Source organism: Caloenas nicobarica, chromosome 1 (assembly GCF_036013445.1).
Source record: "Caloenas nicobarica isolate bCalNic1 chromosome 1, bCalNic1.hap1, whole genome shotgun sequence".
In the NCBI taxonomy this organism is placed as follows: domain Eukaryota; kingdom Metazoa; phylum Chordata; class Aves; order Columbiformes; family Columbidae; genus Caloenas; species Caloenas nicobarica.
The window spans coordinates 201,463,369-201,491,289 of NC_088245.1; the positions used below are offsets into that span (position 1 = coordinate 201,463,369).

The 27,921-nt window shown below is 37.4% G+C and overlaps 1 protein-coding gene across 1 annotated transcript in view; it reads right to left on the reverse strand.

Annotated features, from left to right (window-relative positions):
• The window catches only part of CNTN5 (contactin 5), a 361,776-nt gene that overhangs the window by 20,427 nt on the left and 313,428 nt on the right, over positions 1–27,921 (reverse strand). Inside the window, exons 15-18 of the mRNA XM_065645468.1 lie at positions 15,941–16,099; positions 15,369–15,518; positions 4,372–4,442; positions 1,358–1,592 (exon numbers count right to left, since the gene is read on the reverse strand). Of these exons, the coding sequence (XP_065501540.1) occupies positions 1,358–1,592; positions 4,372–4,442; positions 15,369–15,518; positions 15,941–16,099 (615 nt within the window). The remainder of the gene's footprint in view (positions 1–1,357; positions 1,593–4,371; positions 4,443–15,368; positions 15,519–15,940; positions 16,100–27,921) is intronic.

Genomic DNA, 27,921 nt, shown 5'->3' on the forward strand with positions numbered 1-27,921 from the left:
TTAAGAAAAAAATCTATTAAGATTTTACCTCCCTTCTCTTGCAAAACTCTGTAGTTATTGAACTTTCTGATTAGAGTATGAAACTGTTAAATAATAAAAACATTACCATCAGTCTCACAGTATCACTTTCCATTGAGGAACAGGAAAGTGAACTGTAAAATTTCCAAGTTGTACTTGGCAATTTATACATTTTAAAATATAATTGCTTTTACAATTATATGAATACTTATTAATGCTGGTCCAAACAATGGAACATAAACAAATTATTGTAATTGCTTTTAGGAAAATCAGCTTTTCCAGCCTCTATAATTACCATAAGAGAGTAGTATCTGCTACATCATGGCTCCAAAATTACACATTTATTGTGGGCTAATATGGAATAACATTTTATGTTTTCCAGCTTCACATGAAGTACCATTATATTCGCATGACATTTTTGTAGAGATAGTATGAAGTTCCTCTGACCTGTACCAGGACTGTCCTTGTTTTATTATCTTAACAGGAGACAGTAGGCTGACTCAAAGGTAGTATACTAAAGAAAAATTGAAATATATAACTTCCAGTAATGGAGCTGCTCAAAATGTTCTCATAGATAACATTTATTTACCTTTCGTGTGTACAGGAATTTCCATACACTGGCTCCTGTCAATACAGAATGACTTCTTTTACTAGTACAGATTAGTCTTTATTTTTTTCCACACAAAATACTTTTGAGAGCTATATCAAGTTGACATAGAAATTTTCAAGAAATATTTTTCATTTGTTTTTCTGGACTACTGCTATAATTCACATTGAATATTTGGACATTGACATAAATTCAGAACTTTCATACTTATGAACTGAATAAGAAAGAAAATAATAGAAAAAAAATTAAAATAAGAACAAGATTGCATTCTGTGCAGTTTTAGTATCCATTAACTAGGAAACGAACATGCATAAATGATTTTTTTTTAGCCTTGGAGCTGTTGTCTGATCAACACATCAAAAAAAGTATCATGAACCTCAGAGATATTAGAAAATATCAACCTTTCTTTGCTCATTGTTAGAGCGAGCAGCCCACCTTAAAGTTAAGACTACAAATTTCATATTGGGGATTTACTTTCACTAAAAGAGATTCTTTTTTAAGTTAGGACTGATGTGGCTTGAAGTCTATTCCTAAACTTTTGCCACTTGCTTTCTGGGTAATCTTGGCAACTTAGCTCACTTTTTTCTCTGCAAAACATGTTTAATGTTACTTAGCACTTCTGTAAAGAATTTGGAAATTTAAGACTGAAAAAACATGGTATAATAGAACACATCATATAAAAATAGCCTAATATAGTTTATAATATACAAGTTAACTTCACATTCAACTGACCTCCTTCAGCTGAGCAGATGACCACAATAGGGCTGAAGGGACCATCTCCTTTGTTGTTGTAAACACCAACTTTCACCTCAAAAGGAGTCAGAGGTGGCACACTTTCGTCTCTGTAGATGAACTTAGAGGCATCTGAAGATGTCACCATTTTTTCCTTCCAGCCACGTGTTCCATTGGGTCTGAAGGCCACAATATATCCAAATCCTTCTCCATTCTGAAACTCTTCTGATACTGGCTAAAAAATAAAGTTCAGGTAAAGATCGGATGTGGTTTTACTAATTTAGAAAGCAGTCACTCAGTGGCTGACCATAATATGGCTGCTCGTGTGAGAGTGATCCCTTACAGTTGTGTTATAGGATTTTACTTATCATGCCTGGGAACACATATGGACAATTGCTTCTGAAGATGAGCCTTGTAAGAGTTTTTTCACCTAATCATAATAGCCTGTATAGATACTGGGGGTTGCCCTGGCCCAGATGCAGGACCTTGCACTTGGACTTATTGAACCTCATGAGTTTTGCATGGGCCCATTTCTTGAGCTTGTCCAGGTCCCTCTGCATGGCATCCCATCCCTCAGGCGTGTCAACTGTGCCACTCAGCTTGGTGTCATCTGCAAACTTGCTGAGGGTGCACTCAATCCCAATGTCTATGTCATTGATGAAGATATTAAACAGTACTGGTCCCAGTATGGACCCCTGGGGGATACCACTTGTTACTAGTGTCCATCCAGACATTGTGCCACTGACCACTACTCTCTGGGTAAAACCATCCAGCCAGTTCCTCATCCACCGAACAGTCCACCCATCAAATCTATACCTCTCCAGTTTAGAGAGAAGGATGTTGTGGGAGAGTGTGTCAAAGGCTTTGCAGAAGCCCAGATAGATGACATCCATAGCCTTCCCTTTGTTCACTGATGTAATTACTCCATCATAGAAGGCTACTAGGTTGGTCAGGCACGATTTGCCCTTGTTGAAGCCGTGCTGGCTGTCTTGTGTCACCTCCCTACCCTCCATGTGCCTTAGCATGGCTTCTAGGAAGATCTGTTCCATGATCTTCCCAGGCACAGAAGTGAGGCTGACAGGTCAGTAGTTCCTGGGGTCCTCCTTTCTACCTTTTTAAAAAACAGATATGATGTTTCCCTTTTTCCGGTCACCAGGGACTTCACCTGACTGCCATGACTTCTCAAATACCATGGAGAGTGGCTTTGCAACTGCATCAGCCAATTCCCTCAGGACTCTGGGATGCATCTCATGTGGTCCCATGAACTCATGTATGTTCAGGTTCCTCAGGTGGTCACGAACCTGATCTTCTCTTAGAGTGGGAGGCAGTTTGCTACCCCACTCCCTGTCTTGCAGTTAATCCACTTGAGAAGTGTGGGAAGAGAGCTTGCTAGTGAAGACTGAGGCAAAGAATTTGTTGAGTTCCTCAGCCTTCTCCTTGCCCATTGTTACCAGTTTACCAGTACAGTAGTCTGTAGTGAGTTGTTGGAGTGTTATCCAGTGGTTTACGATTAGTTCTTTAGTAGAAATTTCAACACTTACTTTTAATTGCCTGTTTTTGTGTTTGTTCTATCTTTTTACCATTTTTTGAAGAGGTGATAACTATAATTAGAAATGGAATAAACCTTTCAAACAATTAAAAAATGTAAATATGCCCACTTCATGATGAACACAGATGAAATGCCATGATGTTTTTGTAATTTTAATTTGATTAATGACTTTATGCAGTTTAAGAGGTATGTGAAACAATAGTGTGCTGAAAGTATTAACACTAGGAAGAACAGCACCAGGTATTGATGGAAACAAGGAGCTAATCAGAAACAAGGGGGAATGATTGACACCTTCTGCCTTATTGGCAGTTTATATTGCTTAGCTACAACTGAAGAAGCATCAGCTTCCTTTTGTAGGAGAAAAAGTCAATGTATACTAGAAGTTATATTATGGGAATTGCTAATTCTTAACTGTCTCTTGTATCTGTATCACAGGATGGGACACCCGTAGGTCTCTGGTTTCTTTTGAAGGAAAAGTTTGACCCTTCATGGACTGGGAGATACAGTGCACTCCAGTAGTCCCCATCTCCAGTGACCTGAGAAACACTATAAAGACATTTTATATGAATACTACATACTAATATATTATATTAGAGACTGAGAATAGGCCAGTTTGCATCAGATACAGTTCTAGCCACCTGATGTTATTGTTTGGGGTTCAGCAAATTCTCACCCAATAGGAGAGATGCAGCTGTTTATAGTTCTAGACTATAAAGCAAACTGAAAACAACTCTGTCTCAGCTGTCTTAGGTGGCTGGTGTCCTAAAATTTGACATTTTAAGTAGTTACTCAGAGTTCTCTGTGTTTCTTACAGTCTAAATCTCTCTTGAAGTTGGCTAAGTGAAAATATTTTCCGTTAAAATCCCATGTCTTTATTTGATGACATTTTGTTTGGTCTTACATATACATATACACATATTTTCTGAGTCTGAAACTCTTCATGACAAATCCAGAAGTTTGAACCCCCTTGAGAAAAGTCTCTGTTCTACTGTTATTTATGGTTAGCAGAGAAAAGCAACGCCCACTCCTTCAGTTGCCCACTAGCATATGGTCATGCATCTGTGTTGCATCTTGCATCAAAAATATATTCTCAAAATAAAGGTCTATTTCAGGGCTTTAGTTTTATGTTTTTATGAAATACTTAACAAAATAATTATTTCTTAATTTACATATGGTGTAGCATTTACATAAGGTCCACAGAAGTTATAATAAATCAACCTGAGCAGTAGATCCAGAAGAAAAGATTTATGAATTAGCATGACTTTGGACCTACTGTCATAACGCACTCTACTCAAACCACATGAAAATGCACATTACTTTGAAACTTGAGAACATATTTAAAGAACAGTATTTTGCGTTCACGTCTTGCCAAGATGTGCTGTAAGGAAACCCCAGGACACTACTTTTCACTTCGCCCACAAAAAAATAAACATGAACCAAACCTTTAATCAGAAAAGTCCCTTACCTCCCATGCTATTACTAATTCATGTCGCCTTCCACTTCTTCCACTTACATTAGCTGGAGGTGTCTTTGGAACTGTGAGCAAAAAGGAAAAAAGAAACAAAACAAAACAGAATGTCCAAGTTATTGAAGTTTTCCCCATAGTAATAAGTTGCAACAGAAGACATGAGGCTGTTAAATCGGTACAGAAATAACAAACATAGAACTCTGTGGTAAAGAAAATTTGCTTGTTTCATTTCAAAGAATTGCACAGTCAAGCTAGTAAACTCAATCAAAGTATAGCTGAGAAGAAAAATAATATTGTAACACAAAGCTGTTTAAGCACTATAACTTCTGCAGATTAATCAGAATTTCAATGTACCGATCATAAAGGACGTGAAACAGGAGTTATCTTGTTAACATTTGTATTTTTTGAATAGAAAACTCAAAATCAAATGCCAAGGAATCTGACATATTTCAGAATTCAGGTAAAATGTTAGGACATTAAGAATATGTCTCTACTATTTCCCAGGTCGTTAGTGACTCAGAATGTTTTCGTTCTTGTAATTTTTTTCCAATATGCTTTACCAGCAAGCCAATTTTCAGAAATTTGAAAGTAACCATTCTTAAACAGCCCTTATCATTTCTTGGAAAATGCTGGAAGCAGTACTACCCAGAGTTCTTTAAAAACTGAGACCACTATTGTGGATTTAAAAGTACACATGAGCAGCTGATGAAATTATTTAAAAGAAATTATAACTATTATCATCAGTGAGAACTGGGTTATCATATTTCGTAAAACTTCAGAAATCTTACTTGTTACGTCGGAATTTTATTTCTTTTATCTTATTGCCTCTAATGAAGCTCCTAAAATGACTAGTGTATAGAATTTATTTCCTGTGAGCAGGTAACACTTGAATTCTTTAATTGATAAAATATGCCCTAAAATGTAAATTTTCTCTTTTCTTCCTTACAGCAGTACATAGGTCATTGGTAGAAATGTACTGTGAGACATTAACTGTTAAGGCCTTATTGCATGTTGTTTAGGTTATTTACTGAGTAGCATGGCCTTTGAACTATACAAAGAAAAGATACGTTCAAATAAATGTTCACAGTCCTCTCTATTTTCTGTGTTGATCATTAACAGCTTAAGTTCAATGAAAGCATACGTTTTACTAGATCCTGGAAGATCATGTAAAATTTCAGAATTAATTTGTGTCATGTCTTTTTGAACTCTCCTTTAAAGAACATAAGTCCAATTCTGTTTTTTTCTCATAAATGATGCAAACTCACAAAGCTTATGAATTGCTTTCGATTTACACTGTTGGAAATGAGGTAAGAGCCCTTTTATCTGTGATTCTTACAAGACTGATAGGGGACATTTCTAATGGGTGAAACATCTCTCTCCAATAAAGCTGGGTTCATCTGGCAAACATGGTGCCTTAGACATTTTCCTCCTTCCTTCCTTCCTGCCTGCCTGCCTGCCTGCCTTCCTGCCTCCCTTCCTTCTTTTGTTCCTCCCTCCCTTCCATCTGTCCCCCTACACACATGCTACGTGATATCTTTCATAGTTACTCTCTGCTGAAAACTCTTGACTTCTGTATAATCAGACGATCAAATTACTTTGCAGTTTAACTTTAGCCAGTGGGAAAACAGGTATCCAGGTCCAGGCTCCTTTTCCAGTGAATGCAGAGTTTGGGGGTGGTTCATCCCGTCCAAATACAACTGTCTAAATAATGCTGAGGATTGTTTACACTCTACTGACTGGAGACATGGACTGATTTAAACTAAGACTTAATTTTACATGGCAAAAAGTTAATCAGATTTTACTTTCAGAAATAGAATTGCCCTATGTATTAAAAAAAAAAAAAGAAGAAAATAATAAAAACAATTTTTGTGCACCACTGGGATGAATGTTCTACAGTGAAAAGATGCAGATGAAGAATCATTTGCCAGTTAATTAACATGCAAAATTTATGATGCCATCTCTAATGGAACATATTTAAACCTTGTTTAGCACCCATTTTTCTCTTGCCTTCCTAAGACATTTTTCGGTTAAGTCATAAAAATAAATGAAGTTTTTATGTAGGTGCCACATTACTGATGAGCAACTGTACTGTACTTCTTTAAGGCATCCAACGTGATGGACTCATTTAACCTACAGTGTCCTCTTTCTAGAGTTTTCTTGTTAACAGCTTTGCAGACTGAAGCCCTATTTAAATGAATAAGTGTTAAAAGAATAAAACTGTCAAAACGATGAATTTCTTTTGCACCAAACTAAAATGTACATTCACACAGTGAAACTCTCTCAAATGAATAACCATTAAAAGAATAAATATGTCAAAGGAATAAATTTCCTCTGCACTGCACCAAAGTAGAGTATACACAGTTAGAGGGGGACATTTTGAAATGAGTAACTGTTAAGTGAAGAAAACTATTAAAAGAAAACATTTTTGCCAGGCACTGAGGTCATGTATTAGCAACCATTTCAGCAGCATGACCTTTTTATCAGTGTTATATCCAAACTTACTCACTCAGCCCAAGTTTATTGTTTTGCAGTTAGTGACTTCCCAATCTTTAAGCTGTTAATTCTCGTCAGTGACACTCATGGAGGTGCACTTGCACATAATATACAAGTACGATGACTAAACTTGGCTCCCAGGATCCATGTGTCCTAGGGACAAGGACATTAGAACCCCTTTTCTTCAGTGTTTATGAAAGCTGAGAAATCAAGTGTTGTTTCTCCTGAATAAATACACCCCAACTAGTCACAAAGAGCCCTTTGCTGTGTTAATACGAAGATTGTAGAGAGGAGGGTGTCAGTCTCTTTTCACAAGTGATAGGGTGAGAGGAAATGGCCTTAAGTTGTGCCAGGGGAGGTTTAGATTGAATATTAGGAACAATTTATTAACTGGAAGTGTTGTCAAGCGTTGGAACACACTACCCAGGGAAGTGGTTGAGTCACTGTCCCTGGAGGTGTTTAGAAGACGTGTAGATGAGGTTCTTGGGAACATGTTTAGAGGTGGACTTGGCAGTGTTAGGTTAAGAGTTGGACTCGATGATGTTAAAGCTCTTTTCAAACCAAAACTATTCTATGATTCTATAATTTAACAAGAAGATGAGAGAATGTCACCTACTGGGAAGTGAATCACTCCTTGGTCTAAAACTGGTCTTCATGATCATAAAATGTATCTATGCTTAGCTTGATCCTATGTCTGTAATTCTCATCAAAGGCTTCTCATTAGCCCCTTTGCCATCTACCTATTCTCACTTGTTTCCTATTTTATTCTTTGGGATCAGGTCAACTCTTCTTTTCTTTTGTTTCTTCAGTCTCTGGTAAGGTTGGGACTTAAAAGCCAGGTCTCTCCATTGTTCCAGTAATGCTAACAACAAGTAGTGCTAACAACAAGTAGTACTAAAAACTGTTCCGAAATTCATGGTACCTAGATGTAGTTCATTGTAAATAATGTGTGTATGCTGGAACACGTTGATGTCAAAACATCCACTTCAGGCAACCAAACAAAAATCTTGAAATGACTTTGCCAGGAGTTTGATTTGAAGAGAAACAGCAGGATTTGTTTCTTATTGTTTTCTCTTTTCATGGTAGTACTGTCATATGCTGAAAATGAAAAGTGTAATTAAACATTTAAAACTTATCTCCCCTAAACCAAACAAAAAAACCCCACCTTTAATGTTTTCTCTAAGAGCAGGCATGAAGAATGTAGCCCTCAGCAGTCCTATGAAACATTTGACAATATGCTTCAACTATAAATGAAGAAAAGGTGATATGGAAAGGTAAAGCTTAAACATGAAGCCACGGCCAATTGTCTAATAATTTGTGTGTATCTTATAATTACAAGAGAAATATGTGTTTAGGACAAAATGTATGGACAGAACTGATGTTGTTGAGGGCTTTGTGTATGGGAGCAATAGTTATAAAGTTCTGAAATGCACTGACAATGCCACCTATATATTTTAAATCTATATTTAAATGTAAGTTTTGGTAAAGCTTTTGGAAGTAATAGGTAACACCATAGCTACGAAACCATGAACATTTGGGGTACATGTTAGCTTTTTTGCCAGAGTTCCACTGTGCCCAAAATTTTGAAAACTGCTCTGTGCTTTAGGGTACTTAAATTAGGTTTTTGGTTCAGAGTTGTAAAATTTCCTCTCTCTTCACTCTGCATGGCTGACTGCCTGACAGAATATGTATGTATGTGTGTATGTATTTATTTATTTAGTTAGTTAGTTAGTTTTTTAAAAATGAAAACTGTGGATTCTTGTAGACTGTAAAGAGCTCATTCAAAGATTTTGGGTAGTCATATTTGGGTAAAATAATGGAAATTATTAAATATTTCATTTTGACATAGCAAATGAAATGTAGTTATTTGTGTTTTAAAAAGAGGTATAATTTGATCTTTACTTCAGTTTTATTTAAAAATAGAAAAATTAAAACTGGAAAGACAAATGAGGATATTTTGGGTTTGGTTTGTTTGTTTAGAGATGACATAGATTTTTAATTTTTATCCAAAATTATTATTTTATTCTAATTTGCTAAAGAAAATAAAGAAAATCTATGTTTTGTTTAAAATCAGTTTTATTCTCCCCATTTTTACATCAGTGAGTGAACTCAAAAGTCTTTTAAAATAGGAAAGGAAAAAAGGAAAATAAAATGTCACATTGAACCTGGAAAAACAGAAAGTACTTGAAAAACAGTTCATTCTCTTTTTAACATTCCAATCTTGTAAATAAATTTAAAAAATGTTATTGAATGAATAATTAATCAGTTTGAAGTGTTTCTGTTTTGTCTCTTTTTTTTTTTTCAAATAAAAGTTGAGTGGCCTTTTTCAGTTCTCAGTTTTCAGTTCAGAAGAGAAATGACAGATTCTTAATTTTGTAGCATCTTAATCTTTGTGCAGAACAAAAGTATGTATCAGCCAAGTTTATAATTGATTTTAGTATTGCTGTAGAAACATGTAGCTAGATTATTCCCTATCCTTCAATTTTGCAATCTGAATAAGTGAGAAAGAGGGAAGAAAAAGAGAAGCAAGAGTCTTACTGACCTCCCATTTTTAGCTAACGTGTGCTGCCCAAATTTACAGAGAGTTTTCTGATAAGAAATTGAGTCCAGATTTCCCAAATCCCAATTCTATATTTTAATCAAAAGGTTTTTCTTACTCTTCTTGAATCCTATATTCATGAACATATTTTCCATATGGATATTTTTGTATAAATTCTGAAACATCAAATAGAGCAAAATGAAACAAAATCTTGATATTGCCTCACTTTTTGCGGGAGATGAATTATTAAACTTGGCTTTAGTCCTTAATATGTTTGCTCAAGGTACAGTTGCAGTTATTTATTTCTTGTAGAGCTTTTTATATCTTTTAAGATACAGACGTAATTTGAAAATCAACTCATTAGCTGTGGAAAACATATGGGTAGGGAGAAAAGGGTTGACAGAGCTTGACAGAACTTCCTAATGTGAGAATCAAAGCAACAACACACTCAAGAGCTTTTTCTTTTCAACTTTTTGCCTTTATATGTCTATCTAAATATCTATCTATCTATCTATATATAGAGAGATATATGTCCTGCAGTACACATGTGGGAAACAGAGGAATGTTAAATGAAAACCCTTTCGTGGTGTGAAAGGCCAGCCCTCAAGTTCCCACCCTCCCAGGAAAACATTTCACATCTCATCTGTTCAGAAATTAAATGTAGACTGTGCCAGCATCTTAGAAGTGGATCATACACTATATTCAACTATTGGAAAACAAGGAAGCCCCAACTGGTCTCAGGATCTGCATTTTTGTTGTTCTCATTTCCCCTGTATTTTTAATGTTTGTAATTCAATAGGAGATAGAATGCAGTTCTATTCACTGATAATAGTGTTGTTTGGCTGCTGGATTCAGTCTCAAAAACCTTCAAATCACCGCATATAAGACAGACATCTCAAATGCTGAGGCATATATGCCAGAGAACCAATTCCTTAGCTTTTCTGTTATGTCTTTTAGCAGCATTCTTTGTGAATATGTACTACATATTAGTTTGAGCCTTCAATATTATGTGTTAGTAGCCTATTGGTTCTAAATGTACACATGCAGTCAATGACTACTGTCTACTTTCTCTTCTTTTGTTTTTACCTATGGAAAAATACATTTTCTATGAAGTCATTAGTAGCCCATGTAATCATCTCCAAATGTCACAGGTACAACAGGGTATTCCTTTTTTCTACGTCAAAAATAGTTATGTTAATGGTAAAAGCTGAAACATCTTTTATACCGGTCACAAACAAATAAAACACCCCGACAACAAAAAAACCCTAACAACAAAAGCAGTGTAAACCAGGTAACTTTTTCCTGGGACAGAGGCATGTTATGCCATGAATAAATTCTAGCTGAGAATAAGAGCAACTTAATGGAAAATAAGGACTTATTAAAAATAAAGTCTGTGTACAATCTGCTACTAATAGAGTGCATTACATCGTTACCTCATAAAATTGAGTTTGCATGCATGATTAGCAGGTTAAACTTTTGATTCTGCTCAATTTCTCTCTCCCCATGCTTCCCCATGAATAGATAATGTAATTGATGCTCTGCCCCCAGGTTTCAAATGCCCAACTGCCTTAGTGGAATACCGGACATGTTTAAATTCATGTTATTGGCTCTTTTCACCTTGTGGACCTGTAAAATATGTATCAAGGCTAGAACTGACAGTAATGCAGCAGCTGGCTAGAAGTTAGATGTGCCAGAAAATTGCAGTATTATCCATTCTGATGAAAGTAGCTGTGAAAAGCAATCATGTTAGCTAAAGATGAACTAAGTAACAAGATTAGGGTTTAATTAGAAAATTAAAGCAAGTGGAAACATGTTTATTATTCTGTTGATTTCTTTACACCTTCCCAAGTATTGTTTCTGTGGGTATTTTTAGATAATGGACTAATACAAAATGTTATCGCTACCTTGGGGAAGAAGTGATAAAGTAAGTGAGGTGTGGGGTGAGAAAAAGTCTTTAGTCTCCAGTCAAATTAGCTTGTGCTGTTAAATTACAGATGCCGATTTCTATTTCAGTATAAAATAATGGAAGCAGAATCACACATTTGCTGCCTCTGTGGGTTGTCTACACAGCTATAATTCAGCCTTGTGGATCTCAGCTCTCATCTGTGCATGAGCCACAGGCACCTTCTCCACTGGGAGACTGATATTTCTGGGATTTTACCTAGTGCAGAGGCAGCCTGCCTGTTTTCACTCACAGTTGACATCTCAAATCACTGCAAATCTCCAGGTTACTGTGCCTGGGTCGTGAGTACACAGGTTGATACCACGTTCCTTTTGAAATATGATGTCCTTTCACATACATCTCTGTTAAGAATTCAGGTCTATGATATTAGAACTGGAGCCCATGTTAATAAGGATTTTACTTGGAAGCTTTGAGATGAAAAATTAATAATAGAGACATTCTGAAAAATAATGGATCACTCAGTGTGCTAAGATATATATTAATGTGCTAATTTGGAAACCAAATGAGAACTATTACTAGCTTTCCTGTCTTTTTGACTTTGGCATCTGAAAATTATACCAAGGTTGATAATTCACACAATCACTGAAAACTGTCTCAGAGGACAGAGCTAAACAGGCTCTGGATTTCAGGAATACCTGGAGATTAGGAAAGAGTGGCTGTTTGAATGAAGCAGATTACGAAGCTGCTGGCATTTCAGGAGTGCTCTAAAAATTGTAAGCAGCATGCTATTTTGCAAAGAATGGTATGTGTAATAGGGCTTTTATTTTTTTAATGATTCTTTGTTTAAAGCGGGGTCCATTGTGTTATTGTTCTGACTTTGCAACTCTTTGAAGGTTCTAACAAATTGGGAAGTTACATCTTATTGTAACTCCTGTCTTCTCACTCCCTCTATAGAATAAAAAAAATGAAACTGCATCTGTCTTTTTTTAATTAAAAATAAAACAGAACAAAAACCAAACAAAAACAAATAAAAACCACGAACAAGACACAAAACCCCAAATCAATCACAACTGAAACAGAAACTGAACATTTTCCTTACAGAAAGGTCTTTTGAAATTGAGGTGATAGCAACAGACTTCTGCTGTACCACGCTATGTTCAGCAGGCACACCAAATAAATTCAGCTTCAATTTCTCTGAAGGCTGTTAAGTTATTTTACTGGCACCTGTCTGGATTTCAGTGTCATGCTACAAAACACTCCCTTCTAATGTGACATTTGTGTAGCTGTAATTCTGATAGCAAAAAGGTATTCCTAACTGGGAATCTGGAAGTGCAAGTAAACATCTCGTGTGGCTTTTTCCTATTTGAACTAACATGTTATTGATTTATTATTCAAGAAGACCTGCATTATTATCAGCTACAGTGTTGTTTGTCAGGAGGACCCTCAAGTGCTGGAGTACAGATCATTGCTACTTGAGTCAAAGACTGTTCTTCCCAATGGCAGCAATAGTAGAATATTACCCAGAAATGAATACCAGTCACTGGGTGAAAATACGTTGCATACTGCAGGCTTTGTCTCTTCCATATATTTTTTCAACGGAACATTATTATGATTTATCAATTCATTTTTACAGATGCAAAGTTGCAATGATTGTCAAAAAGACTATTGAAAATGGATGTGCACAAAGAAGGCTTTCAGTAGAGTTGTGGGAGTATGTTTTAGCACACACAGCCTTTGGTGAATACTGTGAAAGAAGAAGAAGAAGGAACCTTAAAAACATGACACCTAGATGAAATCCAACATTTTCAAACTTCAGTTGCTCACAGCTTAAATACAACTGGTTGATTAAACTCCCAAACCATCATTTCAAAAACAGGGAACATATTCATAAATCTGAAAGAACATAGTCCCAAGGCTGCAACTTATTAGAGGATAAACTTTTTCCAAGCTGTGTGTGTCCTCTCTGATATGTACCACCTGAATAAATAGAGAAGTCATTCAAATATCTGGGTCCAGCAGAATTTTCACTGCCAATGAAATATGGTACGAAATCAAGGAAAGAATAATGGTGGTGAAATAAGGTTTATTTGAAAGTAATTTGAGATAAAAGCAGATCACGTTTTTTGTTTAATTTTCCTTTCCTCCTTTTCTTAATGCAACAAAATATGTTGCATCTGAAGCAACTGCTGTAAAGTTACTGAGTTTCACACTGTGGGGAACTTGCAGAAGATGAGGGGGAGAGTTAGAAAGGAAGAATCCTTACACGTGCATGAATGGGAATCAAATCACCTCACTGCAGCCTTGTGATTGCACAGTGGAATTTAATATCAGCTAGCAACTACACCGTTATTTAAAGGAGAAAAAAAAATGTCATAACTGAAGACAGGTTTGTTAGACTTCACCTGAAATAGTGCATCCAATTTTGGGTGCCACAATGACAAACACATTGATCGACTAGAAGAAGTTCAGAGGAGGCCACTTCGGTGGTGGGGTTGGGGCACTTGCCTTTTAAGAAGAGGCTGTGGGTGCTGGGCTTGTTCAGCCTGGAGCAGAGATAGTTTTGGAGGATTTAACAGCAGCCCCCAGTGCCTATGGGGAGGTCACTGAGGAGACAGAGATGGGTTCTTCATAGTGGTGCAGGGTGAGAGGGCAAGAGTCAGTGGCCATAAACTGAGATAGAGGGAGTTCCTGCTAGATATGTTGAAAGAAAAATCACAATGACATTAGTCAACTGAGGGCACAGGTTGCCCAGAGTGGATGTGCAATCTCCCTTCTCAGAAGTTTTGAAGACTCAACTGGACAAAGTCCTGAGCAACCTGTTCTGAAGTCAGTTTATTCAGCTTTGAGCAGGAGGTTGGACTAGAGATCTCCTGAGATCCTCTCCAGCCTCAATTATTCAGCTGTTTTTGTGGTTCTAAGAAAATCAGCCTGAATGTTTTTCTGTGAATGTTTATGGATGGCGTATACATGGACCAGTGAACTATGGAGCTGAAGCACAAGATTAACATATATCAAAAGATAAGAATTTTATTTCAGAATGAGAGGGGCAGACACATTTTGGCATTGCCACTTGTAATTCTTATAAACTCCCTTAATGAGAAGACAGAGTGCAACATGACTGCTTTATTCATTAGAATATTTACAACTAAAAAATCAGTTATACTTTCAAATTCAAGTGTAACCTTTGAATTTGGCATTCTCTTATCCTGTATGATTAATAAACTACTTACAAGTTATTCAGCTGAAGAAATATAAAAACAAAATAAAAACTTTCTATGCCTCCTAAATAACAAAGAAGAACGAAAATCTGAAAGTGTTCTGAGATGCAAATCCTACCTTTTTTTCTTTCTACGTCTTAAAACATGCCTCTCTAGCTGCCCAGGGATTTTTCTCAGATTCACAATCCTTCTTTATCTCCCTGCATTCTGCTCAAGTTACTGTCAATGATTTCAAACTTTCTGAGACCACTGCAATTTTCAAGAGACCCAAAGAAGATATACTGTTTCTCCTGGGCCCCCACAGTACTATCCCAGTCAGAAATATAATGAAATTTATTTAAATGCGTTAACGGTTCATGGTAGAGTGTCCATGATAAAGGAACACCTAGAGCACAAATGAAGCAACTTCCCACAGCTTCTCTATCTTGCTGAAAAAAAAAAAAAAAATCTGTGCACCTTCAAGGAGAGAAGTTATGAAGAATAAAGAGGGAGAGGCTGCTTGGGAGGGGCTGTGTGAAGAAACTGAGAAGCAGCCTACAATTGAAGAGCAGTGGAAGCCGACCAGAGGACAGGCAACAAAGGCTTAAGTGTAAGATGAAGAGTAAGGCAGCCCGGATGGACTAAGACAGCAGGGAATGGGTTTATTTGAATTTTCTGTAAATTAAACAATGTTTCTGTAATTAAAAAAACTGCCTCCCCATTACAAAGAATATCACTCCAGAACAGTGGTGACTGACTGCACAGATATGTACCAAGGAGTACAGAACACCTCTATTATTATATCAAAATAGTTCTTGTTTCTGGAAGTCCTGGAAAATTAACCTTTTAATCCTCTTCTTACCTGCTTCATTGGTTCTGATCACTCGTGATGGTGCACTTGGGTCCCCAGTCCCAATTTTGTTGGTTGCGACAACTCTGAACTCATACTCCACCCAAGGGTTCAGTTCAACAGCCATAGCAGACTCCATGTCACCACTTATCACTTCTGGAACTGAAGACAGTAAAGAAATTTGTAGGTGACTCAGAAATCTGAAGCTCACATGCAGTGTCTGAATGGCAAGTGGACTTTCTGATACAAAGTGGCCTTTGGAAATGACATTGAGGATCTAATATCTCAGAAATCATCACTAGATTTTTGGCACTGTGGTACTCCTGAAAAGACACAGATTGAAGGATATAGGGGAGAGTTTTCTGCTTATTCACAGATGCATCATAACAGGTGTCTTTGTGTTGTCCTTTCAGAGCTGTTGCTAAGTAACATGAAAAGAATGAAAAAAATAAAAAAAAAAATCAGTGCTTTTTATTTATCATTGTTCTCTTAAGAGTATCTGTTCCTGCAGCTGCCAGCGGTTATTTTTGTGATGAGCAGGAGTTTTGAACACTCTACTTGTGCTGTTTGAAAGTTTTTCTCACCTGTTTTTACGGTCTGCCAGCCAAGAGAAAATGGACTGCGTGCTTGCAGGTTGTAGAGTGAGATAGGGCTGTGATTGTCTGCCCCAGGACTCCAGGAGAGTGTTGCTGTGGTGTCTGTGATTTCCTCCACTATTACAACCCCTGGGGGACCAGGAGGACCTAGAAATAAAGTGAATAATCAAACAGACTACACCATCATGGCGGATGAGCAGCAATAACAGAGGAGATGCATTCTGTAGGATCCCAGTGGAGTTCAATGTTTGTGGAATACAAGGGTTAATATGCACACTACTACATCACAGGGATACCTCATTTCCATAATTTTTGCTACTAAATTGTGATTGTTTTTACTCTTTAAATGCTGCATGGGTGAGGATCAATTAACTTATCAGAGTGACAGTGGAAGAAATAGAAAGAGGTTAAAAAAAAAAAATCTCCAATTGTTCTGAACTTAAAATTAAATGAAAAAAGGAGCAACTTTGAGAAGTAGCCAGGCTGGACCGAACAGCTGTGATTGCATCTTCTCTTTGTGTGAGACCTGTCAGCAGGAAAGACAAACAGTGATCAAAATGAAGTACAGGTGGATGTGCTTCTTGAAGAATAATAATATTACTAATAACTGAATCAATAATACAGTATTCATCCTTTTCCTCAAATTCGCTCCTTCAGGGAAACTGCCTGGATTACAATCCTGGTGGAAGGTTATTAACTTTTGGTTGAAAGCTGTTAAAAACAAACCAAAACTTAAACTCAAATACTTTGGATGCTGATAATGACTATGTTTCCATTAAGAATGAACAAAAAAATCACAACAACTTTTCACTTGAGAAATGAAAGGATTGCTTATTCCTCTCAGCTGCACCAAATGACAATATGTTAAGAACTATTTCTATAGGCCATGTGACTGACCCAATAAGTAAGGTCTCTGGTAGCAAACATGACTTTGCAAAGAAAAATGTGGCTACAACATCCCACTCCCACCCCAATTTTCTTCTTTAATTCTTCTTGATGTTGATATTACTGGTGTTTGAAAATGTTCACTGGCATTTGCCAAACTAAATCAGAGGCAAGGTTCTCCTGGTTCAGGATCCTCTTCCACAGTCATTGTCACCAGATGTCTAGGGGAAAATGTGCATCTCTGTCATGGGTAAATGCAGAATAAACATCTCTCTTGTGGTTTCTTATGCTTAAAACTTATAGAAGTCCTGAAGGACAGGACTTAATACTTCTGCAAAATATTAATATTATTTATCACTGTAATTACTTATGACAAATCTGGATTTAACGGACAACAAAGACCCTTTTGATGCTTTTCCATCCTCCTGTTGTTGAAGGCTGAATTTTTGCTTCTGCTCCTGCACAGATGGAGACTTATGAAATCAGAAATGCAGTATTAGACAATTTCTCCCAAAATGAAACTGCAGGAAGGGTGATGATGGAAACAACTTTATTAATAGAAAGTAATTGCTCCCACACTTTTGTGGGAGCCCAAAGCTGTTTGTATATATTGTGAGCTGTAGCGGAGCAGATCCTTTGGATACCTCGGTTCCCATGAGCTGTGGTGACTCCCGCAATCCCAATTGATAAACTGTTGGAGCTCCACACATGCGGATCAGGGTGGCAAACACTCCGGCTTAGTGTCTCCATTTGAAGTGGCAGCTGTAGCCAGGATTTCTGAGCTCAGCATTATTATTTTTTCAGTGCTATTTCATGCAATCAAATCTTTTGCTGGCTGGAATCCTTAGTCCATGAGTAGAAACAAATTTATCTGAATATCAATGGCTAAAAATGAAATTTTTGTAGTTGTTAGGATGGTTGTTGGGAATTTCATTTTTTTGTCATTTGCAGCTGCAAACAGCTTTATATTTCCTCTGATGTACCTTCAACAAAAGCATGTTTACATGAACCATGAACTATGACAACAGTATGATCAGAGTTTGGTAATAGTTGAGCTCTATAGATTCAGCATGAAAGAGATATTGAATCATTTAAATGAGGAAGCAAATTACACTATTCACTTGCCCCTATTTGCTTGGCAATGATCTACAAGCAATTAATTGAATTGACATTAAAATGTTGGAAACATATGACACTTAGAAACAATAGAAACAAAAAAAGACAAATGAATGTTTTCATTTCAAGGGTTTCAATTCCAGGAATGGAAGGAATACAGTAAAGTTTAGTGTTATGGATGTATGTGGGAACATTGTCTCCACAATGCACTGTAATCCTCTTTGTAGTAGCCAAAGGTACTGCTCTGGGCTGTGGGAAGAACAAGGTTTTCCACTTTGCTGGTGTCAATGAGCAGCTTCAGAGCTGGGATTCTCTTCCCTTGTTCTGCTTGCTCAGCAGGCTTGACTTCGCTCTTGTCAGTGCCCTTCATCAAGTCACAAACAGTGCTGGGAAAAGATGGTGCCACCTCATGGACATCCTGTGACTCAAGGCCTTCTAGAGTCCCATTTTCATCTGCAGTTGAAAAGTCTTGCTTTCCTTCCTGGGAGAAAACATGGCAGAAATATGCATCCTTGGCACTCCTGCTTTCCTGCTAAATGTTCGCTGGTCTTTGATGGGAAGCAACAGGTCAGGCCTTCATCTCAGAATAGCAAGTCCTGGGGCTAATTTAATAAAATAGGGTGATCTTCAATCTTCATCATCTATTGTTTCAGGCTATCTGTTGATGCAGGAAAATACTAGTGAATTTTTTATTCGTAGCCATGAGGGAAAGTTTAAAGGAAAGCTGGGATCTTGATACAGTCATATGCTTTTACTGGGTTGCAGCCCTAGGCCTGGAATTATATCATGGTCCCAAGCATAAAAAAAATTAAAGGGAAATATTTTAGTACTTTTCTTCCGTGATAATATTTCTCCCATGCACACTGAATGTTGTTAAAGAGTTTCTAGCCACTGTATTACAGGCAACAGAACAAGCTTCTTGCTTGTATAAAAATATGTAAAATATATTTACACAGATGCCTTCTGCTAAATTCTCAATATATTTTGTTGTCAGAGTTCTCTCATGTTTTTTAAACCTTTTAAATGCATTCCTAGTCATGACAATGTGTCATTATGCTTTCTGAGATGTGTGCTCTTACACAGTCTGCAGGCTGACTGCTAAAAAGCATTTCCATTTCCAACAGCAGGCATTCTTGAAAGCAGATTAATAAAGGACAAAAGCCTCAGTGATGACAAATGTATGACAGTTAGCCAGGACCTGAGTGCTATGCAGATGTCACTCATTTTTGTAGAAATCCCATTAAATTTTATGCTTGGATGTAATCATTCATGGTGACAGCCGGATGGCTAATGCAGAGAAGCTTTTCTCCCAAGGGCTGTGTTATTGTTCAGGATCTCTAAAACAATTTTTTAGTTGAGAACAGCCAATTGAGGCAAAAATGCACAGTCTGCTGAATTGCTTCTCTGGAAACTACGCAGAAAATGACTGGTCATAAATGCACTACAGTGCAGTTGACCTTCGTAGAGAAGACGTTTGGTGCTGCAATAAGCTCTTATGCTACTCTAGGCACACTGGAAACCCAACGTCAAGGATATTAGTCAGTTATCTTCTTTCAGAGGAATTCCATAGATTAACGCTTCATTTCAGGACACTTGTGACTGAATTTTGGAAAACTTGGTTTATGTGTCTTTTTATTGTTGGAATGATCATCCTGACAGGTCATTTAGACTGCTTGCCATGGTACAATATCAGTGTGAGAGTTCCTGAGAGACTTTTACCAGTAATAGCCATAGTGAGGCAGTGCCCTTTCCAGTGAATCCCAGAATGTGCACTGATTTACTCCACTGCAGCCTGACTAGGGTAATTCTTACATTTACCAAACAATTACGAAGCCTGGTATGCCTGGGATGTAGCAGTTCACAAATAGGGATTTCTTGACCTGAAGATTTTATTTTCTGAATGACAAGGTGCACTGGCTTTTCATCAAGAAGATGAGACATCAAGAAAAAGAGGGAAAGAAAGAGGCAGTAACTACAGAATGATGGAAAAGGTGCTTGAGAAAACAGGAGCTTGACTGTTTCTTGTAGCACAAATTGCTTTTGTTGATGGTAGATGAAGTGTTTTCACATGGTGTGGAACAAGAGGATGGAGAAAAAGTTTGATGTATAGTAAATGCAATAGGCACCATGGCTTTAGTGGATACATCCATATCCCCATTCCCTCCATGTGTGGTGCACCCAAGTGGTTTCTGTAAGGTAGCAACATAAGGGCTCTGGAGAGATGGAGAGGTTATGCACTAACAAGCAGCAGAACAGGCAGAGAGGTTAGGCTCTGGGTTGGAAGTTAAGAAAGAGAAGACATTGGTGTTTCAGCTTGAATAGTCTTGGACTCACTCCAGAGATGAGGGGCAGAAATTCCTGGTGTCCTGCCTGAGAAGACAGGACATTTTGTACTCTTTTGCCCTGATGACTTCTCTGCCTTGTACAAGCCTAAAAATAGAGGATTTAGGCAAGAACACCTTGAGAGCTGCTGAGTTTTGTGAGCTCAGCTGCCAGACTGCCGCTCAGAGCCTCTGAACTGAACCTTTGTGTTGTGGCAGTTGTGGCTTGACACCAAATGTATGGACAGTGCAGGGAACATGAACTGTAATTTCACCTTAGGAGGAAAAGTACCAGTAGCCTATGAATTGCGTTGTGAATGACATAACTAACAGGTCCCGAATAGCAGAAGAAACTGAATTTTGGACGTGCCTCTTTCGCCGCGATGTCTTACTGACTGCTTTTGTCACTGTAGGGCATCACTTTCCAGTTGTCCCAGTTCTGGTCCATGCTGCCTCCTTCACTCTCTGCAGTCACAGTAGTGGGCACCAGCACTCCCAGAACTGCATGGGTGTCTTTCCGTCACTGCATGGCTGTCTTTCCGCTTGTGGACATCACAGCATCTGATTTGTATTTTTGTACTTTTTTCTAGGCACTTTTTTGACTGAAGTTACAGCTAGGATTTAAGTTGACATTTGTAAAAAGGATTCTTAGACAGAACAGAAGGTCTTTTTAAAACTCCTAAAAAGCCCCACAAAACCCTTTTAAACATATGGATCTCCCTTTCATACTATTGAAGATATCATAACAAAGGCTCTGTTACAAGATCAAATTGCTGGAAGTATTTCAGTCTGGAATCCGTGGGTTAAAGGGCTGGTGCTCCATCTACAGCAATACACTATCTTCCAATATTGTAAATGTTTCAGCTACACTGATTTATTGAAAAGGGCCAAAGCACGGATCTGAACGCCAGCACCAAACCTATGTGCCGTTATGATGTCAGCCAGGCCATATTGTAATTTCAGCCCTGTGCAATTATGACTTTCCCAGCCAGTGCCCTGGCACAATTCATGGATGACCGTGGGCTGGGGCAGATCTCAACAGGCAGTTTGTTGTGCCCATTCTGTTTTGAGGTGGGAAGGGAACTGGGAATGTATCTGTGTGGACAGGAATTCTGCTACACCCATTGGCCTCAGGGAGCAGTTTACTCTTATGGATATATTCTGTGAGTCCAATTAGTGGGGTCTGTGCTTAGGGCATCTTCCTGGCCTTTGCTACAGCTCAAATGTAATTTCAAGGATCAGCAAGAATTTGCTGACCTTGTTTACGTTCCATTTAATAACGTTGTGTCTGATGGCCTTTAAACCCAAGTGCTTGTCTTTAAGTTTTATTGGCAATATCACAACTGAAAGGAGCAGCGTGGTCAACCTAACCAGCAGTTCCTGCGTTATATTTGCTCCAGGTCAGTGGAGTTCAGAGGAAACATTACTTCTCTGAAAATATATCATGAGAGTGAATTTCTTGCTTAGATTGGTAGTTTTGCCAGTCTACAAGATGAATAGCTTTAACCTCTTTTTTATTTTTAGACCAGAAAATGTGTACTCTTTAACCACAGTTTGTAGCCACAAAGGCTTTCATCCCTTCATGCTACAGGACTGCTCTCTGCTTCATTTCAAGATCTTACAGCTTGCAGGTAGCTGTTTGATCTTAAAGCTCATTTTATTTAGAGTATGCACAGTGCATTTGATTATCTTTCCATGCACAGTCTTACAAGACATGTTATACTTTGTAGAAGAAAGCTGATTTTCATCTTATTTTTAAGAATATTACTGCCATTAATATTGTACTAATATTTGTATAGTTTAAAGCATTGTAATTAGTTTTGTATAAGCTAATAAATTTCTAAGTGTGTGCAGCATTGACACAGAGAATTAAGAAGACCGGACATTATCTTTTTCTTTTTCTAGAAAAACTCAATGTCTATTGACATCCATAACAACAGAAAATGCATTTTGAACAGTAAGAGTGAAAAGGATAATAAAAACAAACATCAGTGAACAAACTATTATTGAAGTACACAGAAAATATCTGGCATCTAAATCTACTAAAATCCTTAAGTATAGACCAATGAGATAGTACTGGAACAAAGTTACTGTATTAATGCCTAGAGACCACAGGTCTACTTGTAACAGAACTGAGAGTAATAAATTTCTTATCTTTGAGTTTCTCCTAAAACATTTTAATAATATATATGTAATACATATAAACATTATATTAACTATTAAAATTACTAGATGTGCCGAAACAATATTTTATGTGAGCATTGATTAATACAAGAAAACACAGAGAAATAATTTATTTGCATTTTATTTATTTTAACTCTTTTTGTTACAGAAGATGTTACTTTTTGTTACTTAGCATGTCGAATTAAAAAATTGAGCAAACTTGCCTGTCTACTGCATTACTGTAGTTCCCTTGCAAAGAGCTAATTGTCTTTTTCTTTGTTATCATCTCCCAGACTGAATTACCTTGTAGTGTCCATCTTTGATACAAGTTACAGTTCACACTATTTACATTGCAGAAAGTTGAATATCGAGTAACTCATTTTGGTGGTAGTACCCTTTACTCCTTTGTAAAACCACAGATCAGACTGCACTGTATCTAGAACAAGTAAGTGGAGCAATCTTAAAAAAAGTTTGGTATTTGAAGATGAACCGGCTGCTCCATAGACTGTTTAAGGCAGTGTATAATGCAGTATCCAGCATCTATCTGAGAAGTTTGCAATCAATGCTACTTACTCTCTTGGGTATAACATGTTGCAAACCAGGCTTGCAAGAGTAATTTACAAATAGGACTTAAGTGATTGAATTTATTTGACGACCTAAAGTTACTGAGCCCGGTAATTTATTATGATAAAAAACTTTTATGTATTAAAGAAATATTAAAATACTGGAGACTTCAGTAGGTACTAAAGTTTTCACAGATACAAAAATATCCTTTAACTTCACAGCCTCGTATTCCTAACTCAGTTATGATGATCCTAAAAAGGAATGTGATGCAAGAAACGGATAATCATGAAAAATAGCCTATATTGATGTTTGTGGTGTCACTATTATTGCTAACAATATAGAGCTTTATATAGGAATAATCACTCACTGAATTCTAAATGTTTGAAGCACTGTCCCTATCCACATCAGATAATAGTATAATGATAAATTTTGCAGTGATCCTCTAATGTGCCAGAAAACCCTCTGCTGCACCAAGTGTATCACGCACCTTGGTGAAAGCAAAGGAGATCTCTACTCTTAACAGACTATAGGGATCCTCATGCTGGTCTTTGTGAAAGCATGTTAGATCTCTGTGTGACGTTCCCAACTTGCATTATTTTTCTTTGCTGAGCTGTACAGATGCTTTTCTAAGCCAACCCTCCAAAACTGCAGAAAAAACAGCAAGGAATATACAATAACTGGTTTTGGTAGGAGACTCTCTACTCAAGCTTCTTCTTATTGCAGCCTATGGCAAAGCAATGCTTCAAATGAGTTTGTTAAAAACTATGTCTTTCAAGAGCAAAGGGATACTTTTTTGCCTAAAGTGAATGTAAGAAATAGCCTTCTCTTTGCTATGAGTTCTGCTGGTGTTCTTCAAAACCTCTCTATGAGTAAGATTTTGTACTGATGAATTAATAAACACAAAGTGAAAAACACTGTTGACCTTTTTCATGTAGTTGATTAGATCAACCTAGGGTGATGAAGATTCTCCTCTTCATGGTGTCAATCTTTTTTATGGCAGAAGTATTTGGTGTTTAAAGTGTCTCTACAGTGAAACATGGTGGAAGCACAAAATTAGGAAGATATTCCTTGCAATGAAAGTATGAACGCACAGATTGCTTCAAATTTCTACAGCATAATGGGAAAATAAGAATATAATAAGCCCTTTTTGGAAGACAGACTTTAAAACCAGATTAATTTAACAAAGAGGCATTGTCTTGAGGAAACCTGACACATTGCTGGCTGCAAGATCACCTGAGACATCTGTGAGATGCAAGTCTCCTGGCTGGTACTTGAGTGTTTAGTAACCATGTTTGTGATCGTATCATTAGTGTCAGAACATGATGTGCATATTTATCCTGTAGTAGAGCCTTCTGCTTTGGTTATCACTTCTTCGTAAAAAAGCAGTATAGAGACAGCTCGGCTTCTGATGTACCAGCAATAGAGGGAAAACCAGCCAAGCTGAAACATTCTGCTATTCTGCTTCTCTGCTACTTAATATTCATTGGAAGTTGAAGATCTGGGTGGATAAATAAAGGATGGTAGCCAGATAAAGCACATGACACGGGAAAACTCTTCTTGGACTGATGTCAATAACGGGATCAACATTCATAAAAATCATAAATCACTTCTGCTTCTTAAATGACTGATGACTTCATGTGCTGGGGCAAACATTTTTGACTGTGTAGCAAATATCTATATTCTGTTGTAAACATCCTTGTTTGCATGGCAAACAGCTATTCTGCACATGTTTGCCTTGGGTGAGCAAACAACACAAGACATAAATGAAAGGAAATTGGGAAATGACATGGGTGTCAGGAATGTATGTCCATAGCTGTGATTTTTATTGTATCCATTCACTCCACTAAAACTATTTCTTTGACCATCAGACATACATAATTCCTGCTGTGGGATTCCTCCGAAATAGCTCATTTGTGCGGGCCTGGTGCCAGCATAGTTACCACCCCATGCAAAAAGCTGTTTTCTCTTCTGGATGTCCTTGAGCTGTATCAGCCTGTCCTATATGCCTTCTTCTGCTGCTATGGGCTCTGATTGCTCTCTTCCAGAAAACCTTGCAGCGGCATTTAAGGTTTTACCACTACCTGCCTCATTGCCATGCTGGAGGGCAAATCTGATGCAGAGGGTGCATGCCTGTTATTTAGCTTTTCCCTTTTCCAATACACACTTCAGCATATTGGCTTAAACTGTTGACAGTGGTTCCCCTGAGGACTATATTCATTTTTTTGGGCTGTAGTCAGCTCTATGAAAGAAGCAAATATTTGGGCTGTTGGAGGTACCCTAAATTGTGTCCTACACAGTCAGGATCTCATTTGTTTGTCTTCTGACTCCTGTGCTCCCGGCTACTCTGCCTCAAAAAAGGGGTTGAACACATCTTGATCCCAATTAATCTACTGCCCGCAGGGTTAGCACGCTCTTGAGGAGAGACAAGAGAGATTCTGAGGCTGGATCTGAGACAGCTCAGAAGAGATATCCTACCTCATATGAGAGCATTGCAGTTATTGAACTAAGCTATAAGTGTTTTGTTTTGCCTCTTCTGCCTTAAATCAATCTTGACGTTTGAGCCGAAGCTTCTCTCTCATCCTCTCCACGCTCAGAGAGTAAAGAACCTCTCTGGGGACTTCCATAGAGTCAAGGTGTGGATCTAGAGGGGTTGGTGAATCTCAGACGGATGAAAAGATAATCATTTATTTTTTCAGATACCTAATAATAAGAACAACTCATGATGATGAATTACAGAGAATTTTGTAGAACCATATTTTGGAGAGGAAATGCTTATGCAAGTCAGGTAGTAGCCTACCTGAATATAAACAGATGATGTCAGTTATGTCAGGACAGAAGCCCTCTGAAGGTCACTGTTGACTAGCGTGAGACTGCTGAAATAACTCTTTCATAACCCGTGCCAAGATTAAAATGCAAGACACTTAAGCTGGGAAGTTAATGTACTGCCTGACAGGTCCAGCTGCCAGCAGAACATCTCTTCCTAATGAAAACCGTGTTCTTCAGACCATTAGAAAAATGAAAACAGAAAAGGGAAAATAAATAACTTGGTCTGGAAAAACAGCATTTTGGGAGCAGTGAAATTACAGGGGATGAGTAAAAAATTGTTTCTTACTTTAATATACATAATTTAATCACATTTTCAAAGCAATCAGAAAAGGATTTAGGTTTTGTTTTGAGTAGTAGGTGCTGACAGGACTTGAATTTTGTTTTTATCCAAACATTGTCTAGAATATCTTTTCATATATAGTTTTGAAGAGTTTCTGAAAGAGATTCATGAGATAAAAATCATTGTAGAAGTAACATTAGACATGTATTTCATTGCAACTTACCTAAAATTAAGAGATCTGAAGCAGTGAATTTTAAAGTGGTTTGAAAAAATCTGTAAACCATTGTAGGAAGCTGCAGAATAGAAAATTACAGTTGTCTAATTTCTACTATTATTCACACACACACGTACGTACATATGGAGTAAATTCAGAAATCTTCTTGCACCATTAGTTACTCCATTGTAAGTAATTAGACTCAAAAGAATCAAGATTCACTTGGCGTTATTAACTCTCTGTTCTTCAGATTGACTGTCACTGGTCACATTTTTGGAATTTAACTTCTACTGTATAACACAGGGCAAAGAAGAAAAAGGGCAAAAATGATGACACAATTAGTTCTCTGGGCTATATTCCAACTAGCAAATATGGTTTCACAAAAGATAGGTATGGTTTAAGGATACTCCATACCTTCTCCATAATAAATGTACTGAGACATTGCAATTGCCTGAAATTGTAGTGGTGAATGTCTGAAGATCAATGTGTTAGTTACGAGCAATAGGAGTCTACAAAGAGTTTGTTTCTCTTTCCTCCATCTGAAGAGGCTGCAGCAAAGTATGGCTGTCTTCCAAGTCCCTTGTAATGAAGTTGTAGAAAACTGTCCTGTGACTTAAAAATAATGCACCAGATGAGTGCATAATTCAGTATAAATTTAGGCAGTTTACTAATAGCAATAATTCTGATATTCATGAATATCTAAAAGAGGAAAAACTAGATTAATTTATTAGGTGTGTCCAATTTATTTCCTGTGGAAATAGTGTAAGCAGAACAATTTTTTTGGAAAAAATTACAATGATATATTAAAAATACCAGATGAACTTTACAATATAACTAATGATTGAAATGCTGTTGTATGCTGGTATGATATCAACATTCAAGACTGGCATTTTCTGCAGAGGTAAAAGGAGAGAGTAAGGTCAGAACAAGGATGTGCTGGAACTTTGCTCATGTCTTTCTTCTAAGAATTCATAACAAAGCTTCTGCTATCTCAGTTTGGCTATGGGCTGTAACATTTAAAACACAAAGATGTTTTGTACTATGAATAAAATGAAATTATTTTACCTAAAAACTATACTGGAAATAAAGAATAATATAGCTTTGGATTTCAGAATTTACTGCATAGTGACAATGAGTTTTCTTCATAGATGGCGATTTCCTCTGTTGGGTGGAATTCTTCAGAGATTATTGAAATATTTATTGTGACATCTGTTTTTGCTGGTCTCTTCTCCTAAGCAATGTCCGATATCTCCAAAAGCTAAACGTCAGGAAGTTTGAAAGGTGCTCGGATCAGGGACATCGCCAGGGCCCTCCCCAAACTGGTGCGCCCAACGGACTATTACCCCCTACTGATCTTTCAGACAGATGGGGAGGAAGCGGCATCCCGTAGTCTGAGGGGAATGAAGAGAGACTTCAAGGCCTTGGGACAAATGGTGAAAGAGTCTGGGGCTCAAGTTATCTTCTCTTCCCTCCTTCCATTTTCGGATGATGATGTGGGACGGAATAGAAAAATTGAGTCCGTAAATGATTGGCTTCGGGACTGGTGCTACAGGCAGGGCTTTGGGTTCTTTGATAATGGCTGGTTTTATAAGACACCAGT